This window comes from Lipophrys pholis, assembly GCF_963383615.2.
Source record: "Lipophrys pholis genome assembly, chromosome: 2".
NCBI classification, from domain to species: Eukaryota; Metazoa; Chordata; class Actinopteri; order Blenniiformes; family Blenniidae; genus Lipophrys; species Lipophrys pholis.
In genome coordinates, this window is record NC_137636.1 from 18,381,891 (window position 1) to 18,394,500 (window position 12,610).

Sequence of the window (12,610 nt, forward strand, 5' to 3'; positions counted from 1 at the left end):
GATGAATATATTCATCCATGAATACAATGAATATATTCATCAAGATGTCAGCTCAGATCCATCCATACATGGAGGTGTATGCTGTGGCGTTAAAATGCCCATGTGTGGGTGTATAGTTGCCTCGTTGTCTTTAATTCAACTATCTTTTAATCACATACTAATCTTGTAAAGTGGACCCCTAAAGGATCATGCATGGGACCAATGTGTGACCACAGTGCCCATCAAGTACGTTAACAGGGCTGGATGGATGGATGGATGGATGGATGGATGGATGGATGGATGGATGGATGGATGGATGGATGGATGGATGGATGGATGGATGGATGGATGGACAAACACAAATTGAAATGATTGAAAAAGCTTTAGTGACGAACCAGTTTAATAGCTGCAATAGTTGCAGACTATATTATAAATACCTACCAGAGATTTGTAAACATATACATCTATCTAATGAGACCTCTCATATACAAGGAGAGTTTTTCGACGGCCTCTGGATCCCCAATTTCCATCCATTCTTCTATATTTTATTCCACTTTATCTGACTCGGGGTCTTGGGGTGCTGGAGCCGATCAGCTCATTGTGGGCGAAGGCAGGGTACATCCAGGACAGGGCACCAGTCTATCACAGAGTAAACACAGAATGACAACCACACACACACACACACACACAAACACGCACGCACGCACGCACGCACGCACGCACGCACGCACGCACGCACGCACGCACGCACGCACGCACGCACGCACGCACACACACACACACACACACATACACACACACACACACACACACCTAGGGGCAATTTAAAGTCACCAGGTAATCTAAATCCATGATTGTGGACCGTGAGACGAAAACTGGAGTACCTACAGAAAATCCACACGTGCATTGAGAGAAGATGAAAATAAAGAAGTCAGAAAGGGCCCATGTTACATGTCACAACATTCCTGTTTTGATGTGAGCCCACTAACCCCTATGCAGCCCAACAGCTTTTCACATTCATAATTTATTATGTGGAAAACATCAGGAATTCCAACATACAACCGATAATATGAGCACACTTTGGACAAATGCCTGTTTTACTGTTAAATACATCTGAATCAGCCGACATTATGAGTGACCTGGTAACCGCAGGACAATAGTGCTATGAATGGATTTCTCAGGAACACCAATAATCACATTGTTGTGTGTTTTTCTCTGGTGTGGTCAGTTGGTCCTGTTATGGTCAGGTAGTGAGCAGTGGTTTGAATATAAAAGCTCTGTGTGCCTCCTTCTATGTCCTGTGTGTTGTCGTATGTGAATTATCTGTGCAGGTGCCTTCCTCAGATTGGCTGGCTACGTCGACGCCTCGCCCACGATGTCATCGGGAGGCAGATTGGTCTGCGCGGATGCCTTCCTGGGATTGGCTTGGCGTCCCGAGGAGCCGGTTGGAAGATAATAAACGCCAGAAGACTCATCAGTCTAGGTGGCTGTCTGTGTGTGCACGTGGTGCGTTTGTGTTGCCTCTGTTGTTGAGGTGAGGAAACTCTGTGCAGCAATCCCCTCTGTAGTGTTTGTTTTAGCTGTAAGTTATCTTTAATTAGACTCTAGCAGTAGCTGCTCTTTGAGAGCTGATTGGATTTCTTTTGGTTTGGGTACCTATGTGAAAAAGGGAAGAACTGATTTCTCAGCCTGTCTTTTGTTTTTGCTTGTCTTCAGTGGCTGTGACACTTTGAGCTTGTACTTTTGGCTTCTGTTTACTGTTCCCCTGTTTTTATTTGTGAAAATAAACCTTAATTCACCCTGTTTAAAAACCATTCTATCGGTCTTATGTTACACCCAGATCCCTCGCCGGCCAGGTCGTGACAAGCTCATTGACCGTTGCTTTTGTTTGGCTGTAACTCCAGCAAATGCTGCAGATTTTAGCTATTTGTATTTTCTTGTTTTTACGTTATAAATCAGCTATAAAAACAAAACACAATGACACTGTGTCCTCTTGCTGCAGGAGGCCTAAATAGATAAAATGTGATATCCTTTGAAGGATTCGCTGCATCTGAGTGGTAGCTTTGCCTCACAGTATCCAAAGTTTGGCTTCCAGGTGTGAGACTGTGTATTAGAAACCTGCTGAGTCTGGTGCTCAGCACCAGATCATTTCTGCTGGAATCCAATTGTCATGTCATACTGTGGAAGCTGCAGCTCAGAATTGCAGCATTATACCTCGCGCTGTCTGTGAACATCCCAAGATGCATTCCCCAAACAAGAAATCGTAGATCACAACAAGTAAGCTCTGCTTTTTGCATATGAACAATTTGATTCTTCATCTTCACTGATTCAACGCTCCACTAATTTCTGTGGAGTTTTAGTTTTTTTGTCTTTTGTGACATGCCCTCTGTAAGTTTTCTGTCTCTGTGCCATTTCAAACAAAAGATTAGATTCGCGGGGAGTGGGGGGCTGGGGGTAGCTGAGACAGAGACATTTGTTCTTTTGTAGACTCATTAGTGGCCTGCACTCAACCAAGCACCTGAATACCTGACTGAATTGACCTTTCGATCTCTTTCTACATATTAATGATCAAGCTTTATAATGTGCTCAGTCGTGTGTAGCCCATTAAGCACTCAGTGGTGCTTTAGAGCTTGCCTTCATGAGTTTTGCAGGTAATTACAATAGTTTTTAATCCACTGTATTATTTTCTCCTTCTGAAAATTGACTTTCTTTCTCTGTTAACAAGGTGTAGCTGCTGTCAAACTAAGTAGTCTATTGATAATTTTAAGGTTGAGATTGCTGGAAGTGATGCTAAAGATGTTCCATTTTCTACACCAGCCTCTTTAACAAGGCCCAGGACCCCCCCCACCGACGCCCCCACCCAAACCTCCACAGCAATGAGGGAAATCATCAAAATCAGAGTGCCTATAAGTTCTTATATCTACAGACCTCTGTCTACATCTGTGATATCACCTTTAACCACAAGATGAAACAGTGAGTCATTTACGCTGAGTGGACATGAAATATGAGGTGAGGAGTGAAACCGAAAACTCAACTCACAACTCGATGAACAATTTTTCCTGACTTGAAAATCCCTATTTTCAAACGCATTTCAGCAATGCTTGCGATGCTTCACTTATCCAAGTGAACCTATGACACAAACTTGTTCCGGCCGATGAGCGCGCCCTGCCAGGAGCATTACGTGGCCGCTTATTGTATTAAACTGTATCAAACTACCGTCATAAAAGCAAGTAGAGCAGCAGACTGAAAAAAAAATCCACCTTCTCACAAGAATCGAAGCTTTACTGCAGGAGAGCTGTTTTATCGGCATAACATGACGCCTCCGTCGTCTTCTGTGTTGTGATAAATGTAAGTAACATAAAGCAAGACGATGAGAGGGATTAACACAATATCATGCATTACACTCCACACCTTGATACAAATGAAGGAAATGTGTTGTCTGACGGGTTCACTAATATAGTTAACTCTTTCTATACAGTTTGTCAAGGCAGCAGTGACACAATACTTAAAGCTTGACAAACATCAGTGAATAAAAATCCTTAATAGATTATTATATATATATATTTGCCCAGAGGGGAAATTCCTTCCCAATTAACCCATCGGTAGACATACTCAATGTTGATACACACATTTGCCTGCAGTAGACGATATTCATGAGAACATGAGAGTTAAAGTCCTTTGATGATAAAGACAGCTTAAAATAGGAAAACTGGATCCAAGCAGTTCTAGTCATTATTATCATTTATTGAAGGGTGAACAGTATTTCTTTATTTCAGGTTTATTAAATGGATTTTCATGCATTTGATGTTTCTATCGTCCAATGCATGCTGTGAAACAGTCAGTAAAATTGACATCTGGTTACGATGATCTTCCTGATCCCATCATCCCCCGGGAAGCTAGAAAATGATTAGTTTTTGGAATTTGACTTGCAGACACCAGAGAATGGGAACGGGGCCAAACCGGAGGCCAGTTCTCCAGATCTGATTTGAACTGACGTGGAAAGATTTCAATGAACTTGTAGCAGCAGTACGTCTAACAGTGTGATGGAGTTTTAATGTTGCAGAGCTTATCTGTGACAAAACAAAAAAACAAAAAAACATTGAAGTTGCAACACTCAACAATATAAGAGAAGATCAGCTTGGTCCCCGGCTAGCTCAGTTGGTAGAGCATGAGACTCACAATCTCAGGGTAGTGGGTTCGTGTCCCACGCCGGGTGCCACCTTCCCGAGGGCTCACCACCTGCAGGAAGGTTCTTAAATGGTGCGATGCGATCTGGGTGACGGTGCTCAGACTGTCACCCCCGCGACCCGGAAACAGATAAGTGGAAGAAAATGAATGAATCATCTTGGTGTATTTAATGGACTGTTCATGAATAGGAGTATTGGACCTTACAATTATTGTTGTGTGAAGGTGTAATGAATGAGAGGATTTGTCACATGGTCTGGCTGGGGGTGTTCATGTTTTTGTGAAGCAAGGGGGACAAAAGTGTAGAGATGTTAAAGGAATATAAACTGCCGGTCAAAATAGACTTGCTGAATGCAATGTATGCAGATCTGATCATGTTCAAATATGTCTCTCAATTTGTAGGTTTTGTTTATTAATGTCTCTTTTCCATTGTTTCTCTGAACCCAATACAGTACTGAGTATCCAGAGACGCGCGACGCACTGAAAATGATTTGGACAATATATTCTCTCTATATTCAGTCAAGAATCCTGGATGCTGGTCCAGTCAACTTTACCCCTTTAATTATATGGAAAGCACAAACTGTATCTTGCTTCAAAATTCTAAATACTGTATGTCCTCCTGGTTGCAGTCCTGCCATTGCATTCCGCACACATGAAATATGTGAATCCTTGTGAGTAAACACAAGAGACAATCTCAGAGGGACATGATGTGTGTGCTTGTGGAAGCTGTAGCAGATATTTCTTTGCATGTCTTTTTATTTACGCGTGTGAAAGTATTTCTGAGGGAACCTGAACCGGCCCAGCAGTTCTCAGTCACTGGCACCAAAATACATTTCATGGGTGCCATCTAAACCTCAGGCATAGCCGAACAAAATAATGAAACCAATTTCAAACCAATTTCACAACATGTTTCGTGTTACTTCTGACTCTCTCATTTTTCCTTCGCTTTTCGATGCTCTTCTGTGTCTGACCTTTAAAAGTCTCTCGGTTGAGCTTCTGTTTTGCTCTTCTTTTCTATTTGACTTATCTGCTACAGTGTATTGCAGTGCAGTGTGGCTCTTCTCATTGTATTTCAATCATTTTTTACTTCAATAGCTCAACAAAAACTGCTGTATAGATCTTCTGGTGTCATGCCCATGTATGCCCCATGTGTTCTCTCTGTCAAACGAAAAGCATTGCAGCAATTAACACTGGGCAAATCACACAGAGCACATTAAACTGTTCGACCTGCTGCATATCATAAAAGTCAGGGACAAACTGGATTTTTTCACTGAGTGAAAAAGGAAACATGTAGGCTATATTTAATCCATCAAACAATGCCACTTCATGCAGCCGATGCTCATGCCACACCATATAATTATGAGATCCTCAGATTGGCACTAGCATATGCTGCATGATTATGAATACCCCCTGCAGTGACCAAGCTATGAGACACAAGAGCATTAACGAACACACACACACACACACACACACACACACACACACACACACACACACACACACACACACACACACACACACACACACACACACACACACACACACACACACACACACACACTTGCTCCTACATCCACACTGACTTTATGTGACTGACTTATATAAATTTTCTGGAAACTAATCCAAACCTTAACCATAATTACTGCATGTGAGACCTAACTGTTACCCTTTCTTCACTTTGAAATGGGATGTTTACATTTGTCCCCTTATCATGAAATGCTCACATAATGTGAAATCACAATTATATTTGTGTGGCTCAGTCACCTTCTCACACATAATATGAAAGACAATCAAACAAGTAAGGTGTCAGTGAGCTACTCAGACTGGTTTTCAAAATCTCTGCATCTGTAATATGAAGACAAAGTTCACTTGATGTCTCGAAAGCCCATTTTTGCCCATTGCAACAAAAAACCTCATATTTATGGTTTTACTTATTTTTAAAGGGATTTAAAACACCATTGGCAATCATGACATTATGATTATATGCAACTGTTCCATCTACATTACTTGTTGTCCTTCTCTCATGCAACAAAAATACAGAAAGAAAACACATCAGTTTCCTAATGTAAATCAACAGCTGTGTGAAATGCCAAAGAAAAGCCACAGGAACATGCTACCAGATCAAACCCCAGATGCACGGTCTTTCCATATGTCAAATAAATCTCACAAAAGCATGTAATACATGTTAACCTTTAAAAGCTCTTTTTATATAATATATAGGTTATTGCTTCTGCTTTATTTTATAGTTACAAGATTTTCTCACAGCTTGAATCAGAAATTTGACTTGAGAAGAAGTTTGTTATAAGAGATTCAGTGATTCATACATCTACAACACCAAAAGCCACAGCCTGAAGCATCTACATGGAAGTTAGTTATCGTTATTAATTTTATGTTATGTTATCATTTCATTAAAAAAAAAAAACATATTAAAGTACCTTTATATTCAGGAGTATTCATTATGCAAATTTACCTTTGATTATAATGAAAAACCGAGCTCTAAATGGAATTTTACTGTGTGCCTATTTAATGAAATGATTACAGTACTCCTATCAAATGCAGCTGAGCGGGTCACTGGTACAGTGCGCATACAGAACATTAAACATGTTCATTTCTTTTTACAGTCTGCATCGCAGCTCCAAAGAAGCTTTTCATTTCAGTGTTACCTTTCATATGTGTGAGAAGAATAACTGCAGGAGCTCCGGTATGATTTGAACTTCTGAGCTGAATTGAAAGCAGAACAAAGAGGCCACACCATCTGGGTATAATCCCGGATTACCTTTTATTCATGGTTGGGGATGTAAACATAGGGAATGTGATTCTATACCTGACGCCAGAATGCTTTCACTAATGTGTTTTGAACAATGAACCCTGCTGTTGCATTTGGTTAATATATAGTTTTAGAACAAAAGCAGAAGTCCAAACTAAAGTCTGGTTGTTGTAGGGTTTTTAAAAACAATTAAATTAAAGAGCTTGTTGGCACAATATTGAAATATGCTATTTTGTTCTGTAATCATTTTGAAGTCAATTTTGTGTTTAACTGACATTGAAGTGTGCAGTGTAAACAGACCGGATACTGAGCCTGAGTGGATGACTAGGACATTTCCACAATCGCCACCAGTTAGGACATTGATTTTCGGTCCCCGAATTTACTTTAGGTTTTTATTGTCAATTTGGCTGACAGCAGGGGACATAAGCCAGGCGCGAAAAGCTAAATGTTGTGGCATAAAATCGTTTTTAATTTGAGCTGGCTGTCAGGAGCTGATAGATGGCTGTGTGACGTCTGGGCACCGTGTAAGGACCTGTCACCCTGGCAGTGTAAAGTTTGAAAGTTTACATGGTGGCTGCCCGAATGTGTGTGTGTGTGTGTGTGTGTGTGTGTGTGTGTGTGTGTGTGTGTGTGTGTGTGTGTGTGTGTGTGTGTGTGTGTGTGTGTGTGTGTGTGTGTGTGTGTGTGTGTGTGTGTGTGTGTGTGTGTGTGTGTGTGTGTGTGTGTGTGTGTGTGTGTGTGTGTGAGCCCCCCATTGGTATGTTATTGTCCAGCAGTGGACTCTCTTCCTCGTGTCTATACAGCCAGTCCATGTGTGGTATTTCTGGTATTTGTCACAGGCTTGGCAGGACACAAAGACACAGATAAACACAAAATAAAATGTGGAGTGTTTGCATAAAATATAAAGCAAAATGTTTTAACAGCAAATATTTCAAATGTTTTAATCGTAGACATGCTATATTGATAGAACAATTGTTTCTTGTTGCTGCTCTGACTTCAAGAAGTATACCTGAATAATAACAGCCCAAACTTGCTGATTAGTAATTTGTTAATTGTTAATAAAATGTTTATCTCGTGTGGCGACTTCGAATAAAAAGGCCGTTTTGTTATATTTGAAAATCTGCTGCCATCTTCTGGTCAGCAACTATAAATCCAGTTTACTGTTGACCTGATGCATGCAGCCAAAGCAGGTAGAGGAAATTGAAAATAATCCAAATTATTTTCCTGGATTTGGAGGCCTACCATGGGAATGACCTGTCAACAGTACTTGGTGAAAACGTTCAAGACTCGTCGTGGCATGGATTCCTTTAGTTTTGTTTCTCTGCTTTGTTTTATGGCCTGTAGATGGCAGAAAAGCAATTTTAGAGAGGAAGGGGGGGGGGGGGGGGGGTTTGCTGGCTCCATTGTGTGCCACCCTGTGTTGCCATGTCTGTCCTCCTACTACAGTTGATTTACTATTGTTCCCTGTACATAGTTCAAAAAGTTCACTGGAACCAGCTGTCTATAATTTTCATTTTCCTCCATATTTTTAGTTTGAGTGACGAGAATACATGGCTAGTATCTGGGCTAAGTTAACCTTTAAGATTACCAGTGAATTATGTCAGGCCTCTGGCAGATGAGAGAGAGAGAGAGGGGGGGGGGGGGGGGGGGGGGGGGGGGTAATTGACAGTGAAGCAATGTAGAACTGCAGGCCAGATTTGACTGAATGTTCAAATGTTATCAGTGTGCTGAGAGGGAATACAATTCGTTATAATACACAGGAGAATTGTTGATTGATTAAAAATATAACAGTACTACATACAGTACATTAGGTTTTTCTGTTTAACAAATAAGTTAAACAATATTAATTCCTAAGAAGAAAGACATTATACATGAACATTACAGTTGCAACATATATCTTACACGTTTTTTTTATTTGTTTGTTGTTTTGTAATTGAAGATTTCTGCTGAAATTAGGTCGAGTCAAAACTAATTATTGAATACAATAAAGCGAGGATTCTTGTTCATGGAATTTGTGTTTGTAAATATTGTCATTGGCCAAATGATTGTTGTTGGGGTTTTTTTGTTATAATGTTTCTAAAGTCCAAACAGCACCTCCGTCAACGTTAAACCACAATAGTTTTTTTGCTGGTGATACGTTCATAAATGTTTTTAAAGTTTTCTTGAATGTATGGATATTTGTTGAAATGAATGACTGTTTCCTATCCATTGATCAGCGAAATCATTACGCCCCTGTTACTTTATTAATCACTCATCCACACTCATTGTGATGCCAGCTTTAATGGACACATTACCCGGAGAAAGTCACATATCGTGGCTCTGAAAGTTGGCTTTCCTGTTTTTTGTCTTGATATCTGGCAACCCGAGGGAAGCCACGCTCCTGTCATCCCGCCCAAACATAGTGGAGCTCTTCTTTAAGGGACGATCATGTGGAAGACAGAGCAGCTCAAAACTCTGGTCCATGACCGGCTGGAGGCAGCAGCGGAGGAAATCTTCAGTCTGTTTGAAATGACGATCCGACAGTATGAGGAGGAAGTGCGGCGATCAGAGACCGAGCACCCGCAGACACGCAGCGCGTGGACAGGTAACAACGGGGAGGACAGGTTCACCACCAGGGATGTAATCTCATTACTACTTCAACCAAGTTCATGTTTGTCAAGCTGCAGGCTGCAGGGGACCCTCCACCACAGGAGCCATTTCGCATCCCTAAACAGAGAAAGAGTGGGGGGATGCAAAATGGCTGTCAGTGGCAGAGTTCTGTGTGTGTGTGTGTGTGTGTGTGTGTGTGTGTGTGTGTGTGTGTGTGTGTGTGTGTGTGTGTGTGTGTGTGTGTGTCTCACTGTGATTATACTGAACACTGGGTAGGAGTCCAAAAGAAGAGACACAGACAGTCACACACATTTATTGACACACATTGTAAATGTATTTAAGATGCATCTGACCAGTTTAGAGGCAGAGCAAGCAGCATTTTGGTTAACATTTTATTTTTAACAAATGCCTTTTTTCATTATTTCTTATTGATTAAACTTATAGTGTATTTACTTATTTGTTATGTGTGCAAATAGCAAAGAGATCTGATATCCTTTAGGAGGAAGCAACTTTTCACATATCCTTTGTGAAGGATCACTGTTCTTCACTCTTTTTCATCAGCGGACTACCTATTGTATTACACTGCTGACATTTGTTTGTACTGCACCACATTTCAATTCTCTTAATGTCTAGACTGGAGCTTGTTAATAATTAATGATCAGAATACTACTGAAAAGTTTCTTTTTCTCAGAATTTCATTCAAGCAGCAAAACTCCTATGTATAGTATTTTACATTTATTACACATAAACATACTTTTTGAGGAATTTCTTTGTTTTAGTTCTGAAGATCTGTTGTATCTCTTAGTTGGGTTTCATTCAACCAGAGGCCATAATTCCATCCATCCATCTTCTCTAGGACTTGACTTGTTCAGGGCTGCAGGGCATTGGGGCCAATCCCATCTAACTATGGGTAAAGGCAGGGTGCAACCTGGACAAGTGGCTAGTTGACCACAGTAGGCTATAATTATCAAAATTAATAATGTGCTCCAAACATTTTAGTATATTTGACAAATGATCTTCTCTGAGGTGTATTTTCAAAATGTAAAACCGGTCTGTTAAGCTAAAGTCTGATATTGTTCTATTGAAATGTCATTTTCTTTGTAACTTTGCAACTTTGCAGCCACTGTGCAGCCCTTTGTCCCAGCTGAGGATGATCCCGCTGCACAAGATCACTGTGGGGAGACAAAGCTTGACCAGTGTGAAGATGACCAAGAGCTTACACATATTAAAGAAGAAGATTTGGAGCTGTGTGATTCTCAGACGTCGGAAGATCAGAAGGAGGTTGATTTCAAAGACTTTATGTTTAATATCATTTCTGTGCAGAGCGCGGATAAGTTTGAAACCCCCTCGGCACACCAGAGTGAAACAGTCGAGGACTGTTGGGCCAGTTGCTCATCTCAGCCTGTTAAAGAGGACTGTGGTGCACTGCAGCCGAGTGACGACGGTCCGATTTGTGGAGTCGGTGATGAATGTGATGACGAACATAGAGGAAGTGGAGGACAGGACTTGAACACAAAGGAAACACGGGATGGTGGTGAGACGGCGGACAGACCGTACACCTGCGGCGCCTGCAACAAGAATTTTAGGCTTAAATCCATCTTGACTCGACACATGAAGACGCACACAGGAGACAAACCCTACAGTTGTGTTGTGTGCGGGAAGAGCTTCATCCAGCGCTCATATCTGCAGACTCACATGAACTCTCACTCGGGACAGAAACCTCACACATGTAGTTTTTGTGGCAGGGGATTCACACAAGTTGGAAACATGAATGCTCACATACGAATCCATACAGGGGAGAAGCCTCACACCTGTGTGGAATGTGGTAAAAGCTTCAGGGAAAAAGCTGACCTGACCAAGCACACTATAATTCACACTGGAGAGAAGCCATACAGCTGTACTCTGTGTAACATGAAATTCAGTGCACAGTCCAATCTCACTCGCCACATGAAGTCCCACTCTGGGGAGAGACCTTACAGCTGCACTGATTGTGGAAAGAAATTCTTCCGGCGCTCCCATTTAATCATTCACGCAAAAACCCACACAGGAGATAAGGAACAGGAAAAGGATGATCATTGAGTGAGGCACGACTGAAGCAAAACGTCTACTATCAGTAGATATTCAGAACATTTTGTTAACTTGTCAAATATGGTGCAGAAGCATACCAAGAGGATATTCCCACCTTCTTCGAAATGATCAGTGATAGTCAGCTTGTCAGCAATTCTGTTGTTTTCCAGGATCTCATGTGTTGTTGTAGGAAGTTAATTTGATTCCAGTATGACAAAAGAGTGTTTCTACTGCTGTGACAAAGTTTAGATTTTATGTTTGTACTGAGGCTGGATGTAAACGATTTGATGAACCTCACTTTAAATCTTTTTGACTGTTTTTGTTTTTCTTTAGCGGTTCATGTTATAGAGATCACACAAAGTTGCACATATTATTATGTGACAAATGTTTTCCAATGTAATAAATGCGCCATCTACAAGAATCTGTATTTCTCACCTCATCTTACTTTCCTCAATCTTTTATGGACTGATCCACAAATGCACAGGAAATAATTTGTGCAGCACAACAAACCTTACACCAACTTCCAATTTTCAAAACGGCTTAGTCTAGACACTTAATAGTTAAATGGCTCCCAGCCAACAGGGGATGGGAGTTAACTGGTAAAGGGGTCAACAGCAGCCTGGTGATAATATCCTTCAGAGTCTGGTCAGGACTCATGGAGCTAATGATTTCTTCAGAGCTAGTTTTCACGACCTAGTTGGGAAACAAAATGCAGGTCTCATTTTGTGACTTGTGTTGCTGCAACTTTACATCTCTTGCAGCACATTTCAGTCTGTGCTGATCCCTGGCTACTTGTTCTCTTTTCTACCCTGTTAAGCAAGGAGCACCAAGGACAAAAAACAAGTTACAAAATACAAGAAAGAATAGTTAATACTTTGTCTGAAGTGTTCTCACACAATCAAAACTGAGGAGAGAAAAAAACGATTTAATCCCAGGACATGTTGAAGTGTCTTTCGGTTTGGGTTAGGTGGAAGAGAACATAGACATATACACGTGTGTGTGTATATATATATATAAATATAT

The 12,610-nt window shown here is 41.0% G+C and overlaps 1 protein-coding gene across 1 annotated transcript; it reads left to right on the top strand.

Moving 5' to 3' along the window:
- Window positions 1–9,331: 9,331 nt before the first annotated feature.
- On the top strand, window positions 9,332–12,003 carry LOC308106687 (uncharacterized protein). Its single transcript, XM_080458573.1, has 2 exons — window positions 9,332–9,515; window positions 10,641–12,003. Exons 1-2 carry the CDS (start codon window positions 9,359–9,361, stop codon window positions 11,597–11,599), a joined length of 1,116 nt encoding a protein of 371 aa, XP_080314699.1. The 5' UTR covers window positions 9,332–9,358; the 3' UTR covers window positions 11,600–12,003.
- Window positions 12,004–12,610: the final 607 nt, after the last annotated feature.

What these genes read in the sequence shown, in the direction of transcription:
- LOC308106687 (XM_080458573.1), top strand. Translation starts at nt 9,359, where the DNA reads ATGTGGAAGACAGAGCAGCTCAAAACTCTGGTCCATGACCGGCTGGAG. An exon ending in GACACGCAGCGCGTGGACAG is followed by an intron (nt 9,516 to 10,640) that starts GTAACAACGGGG and finishes GCAACTTTGCAG; the next exon opens with CCACTGTGCAGCCCTTTGTC.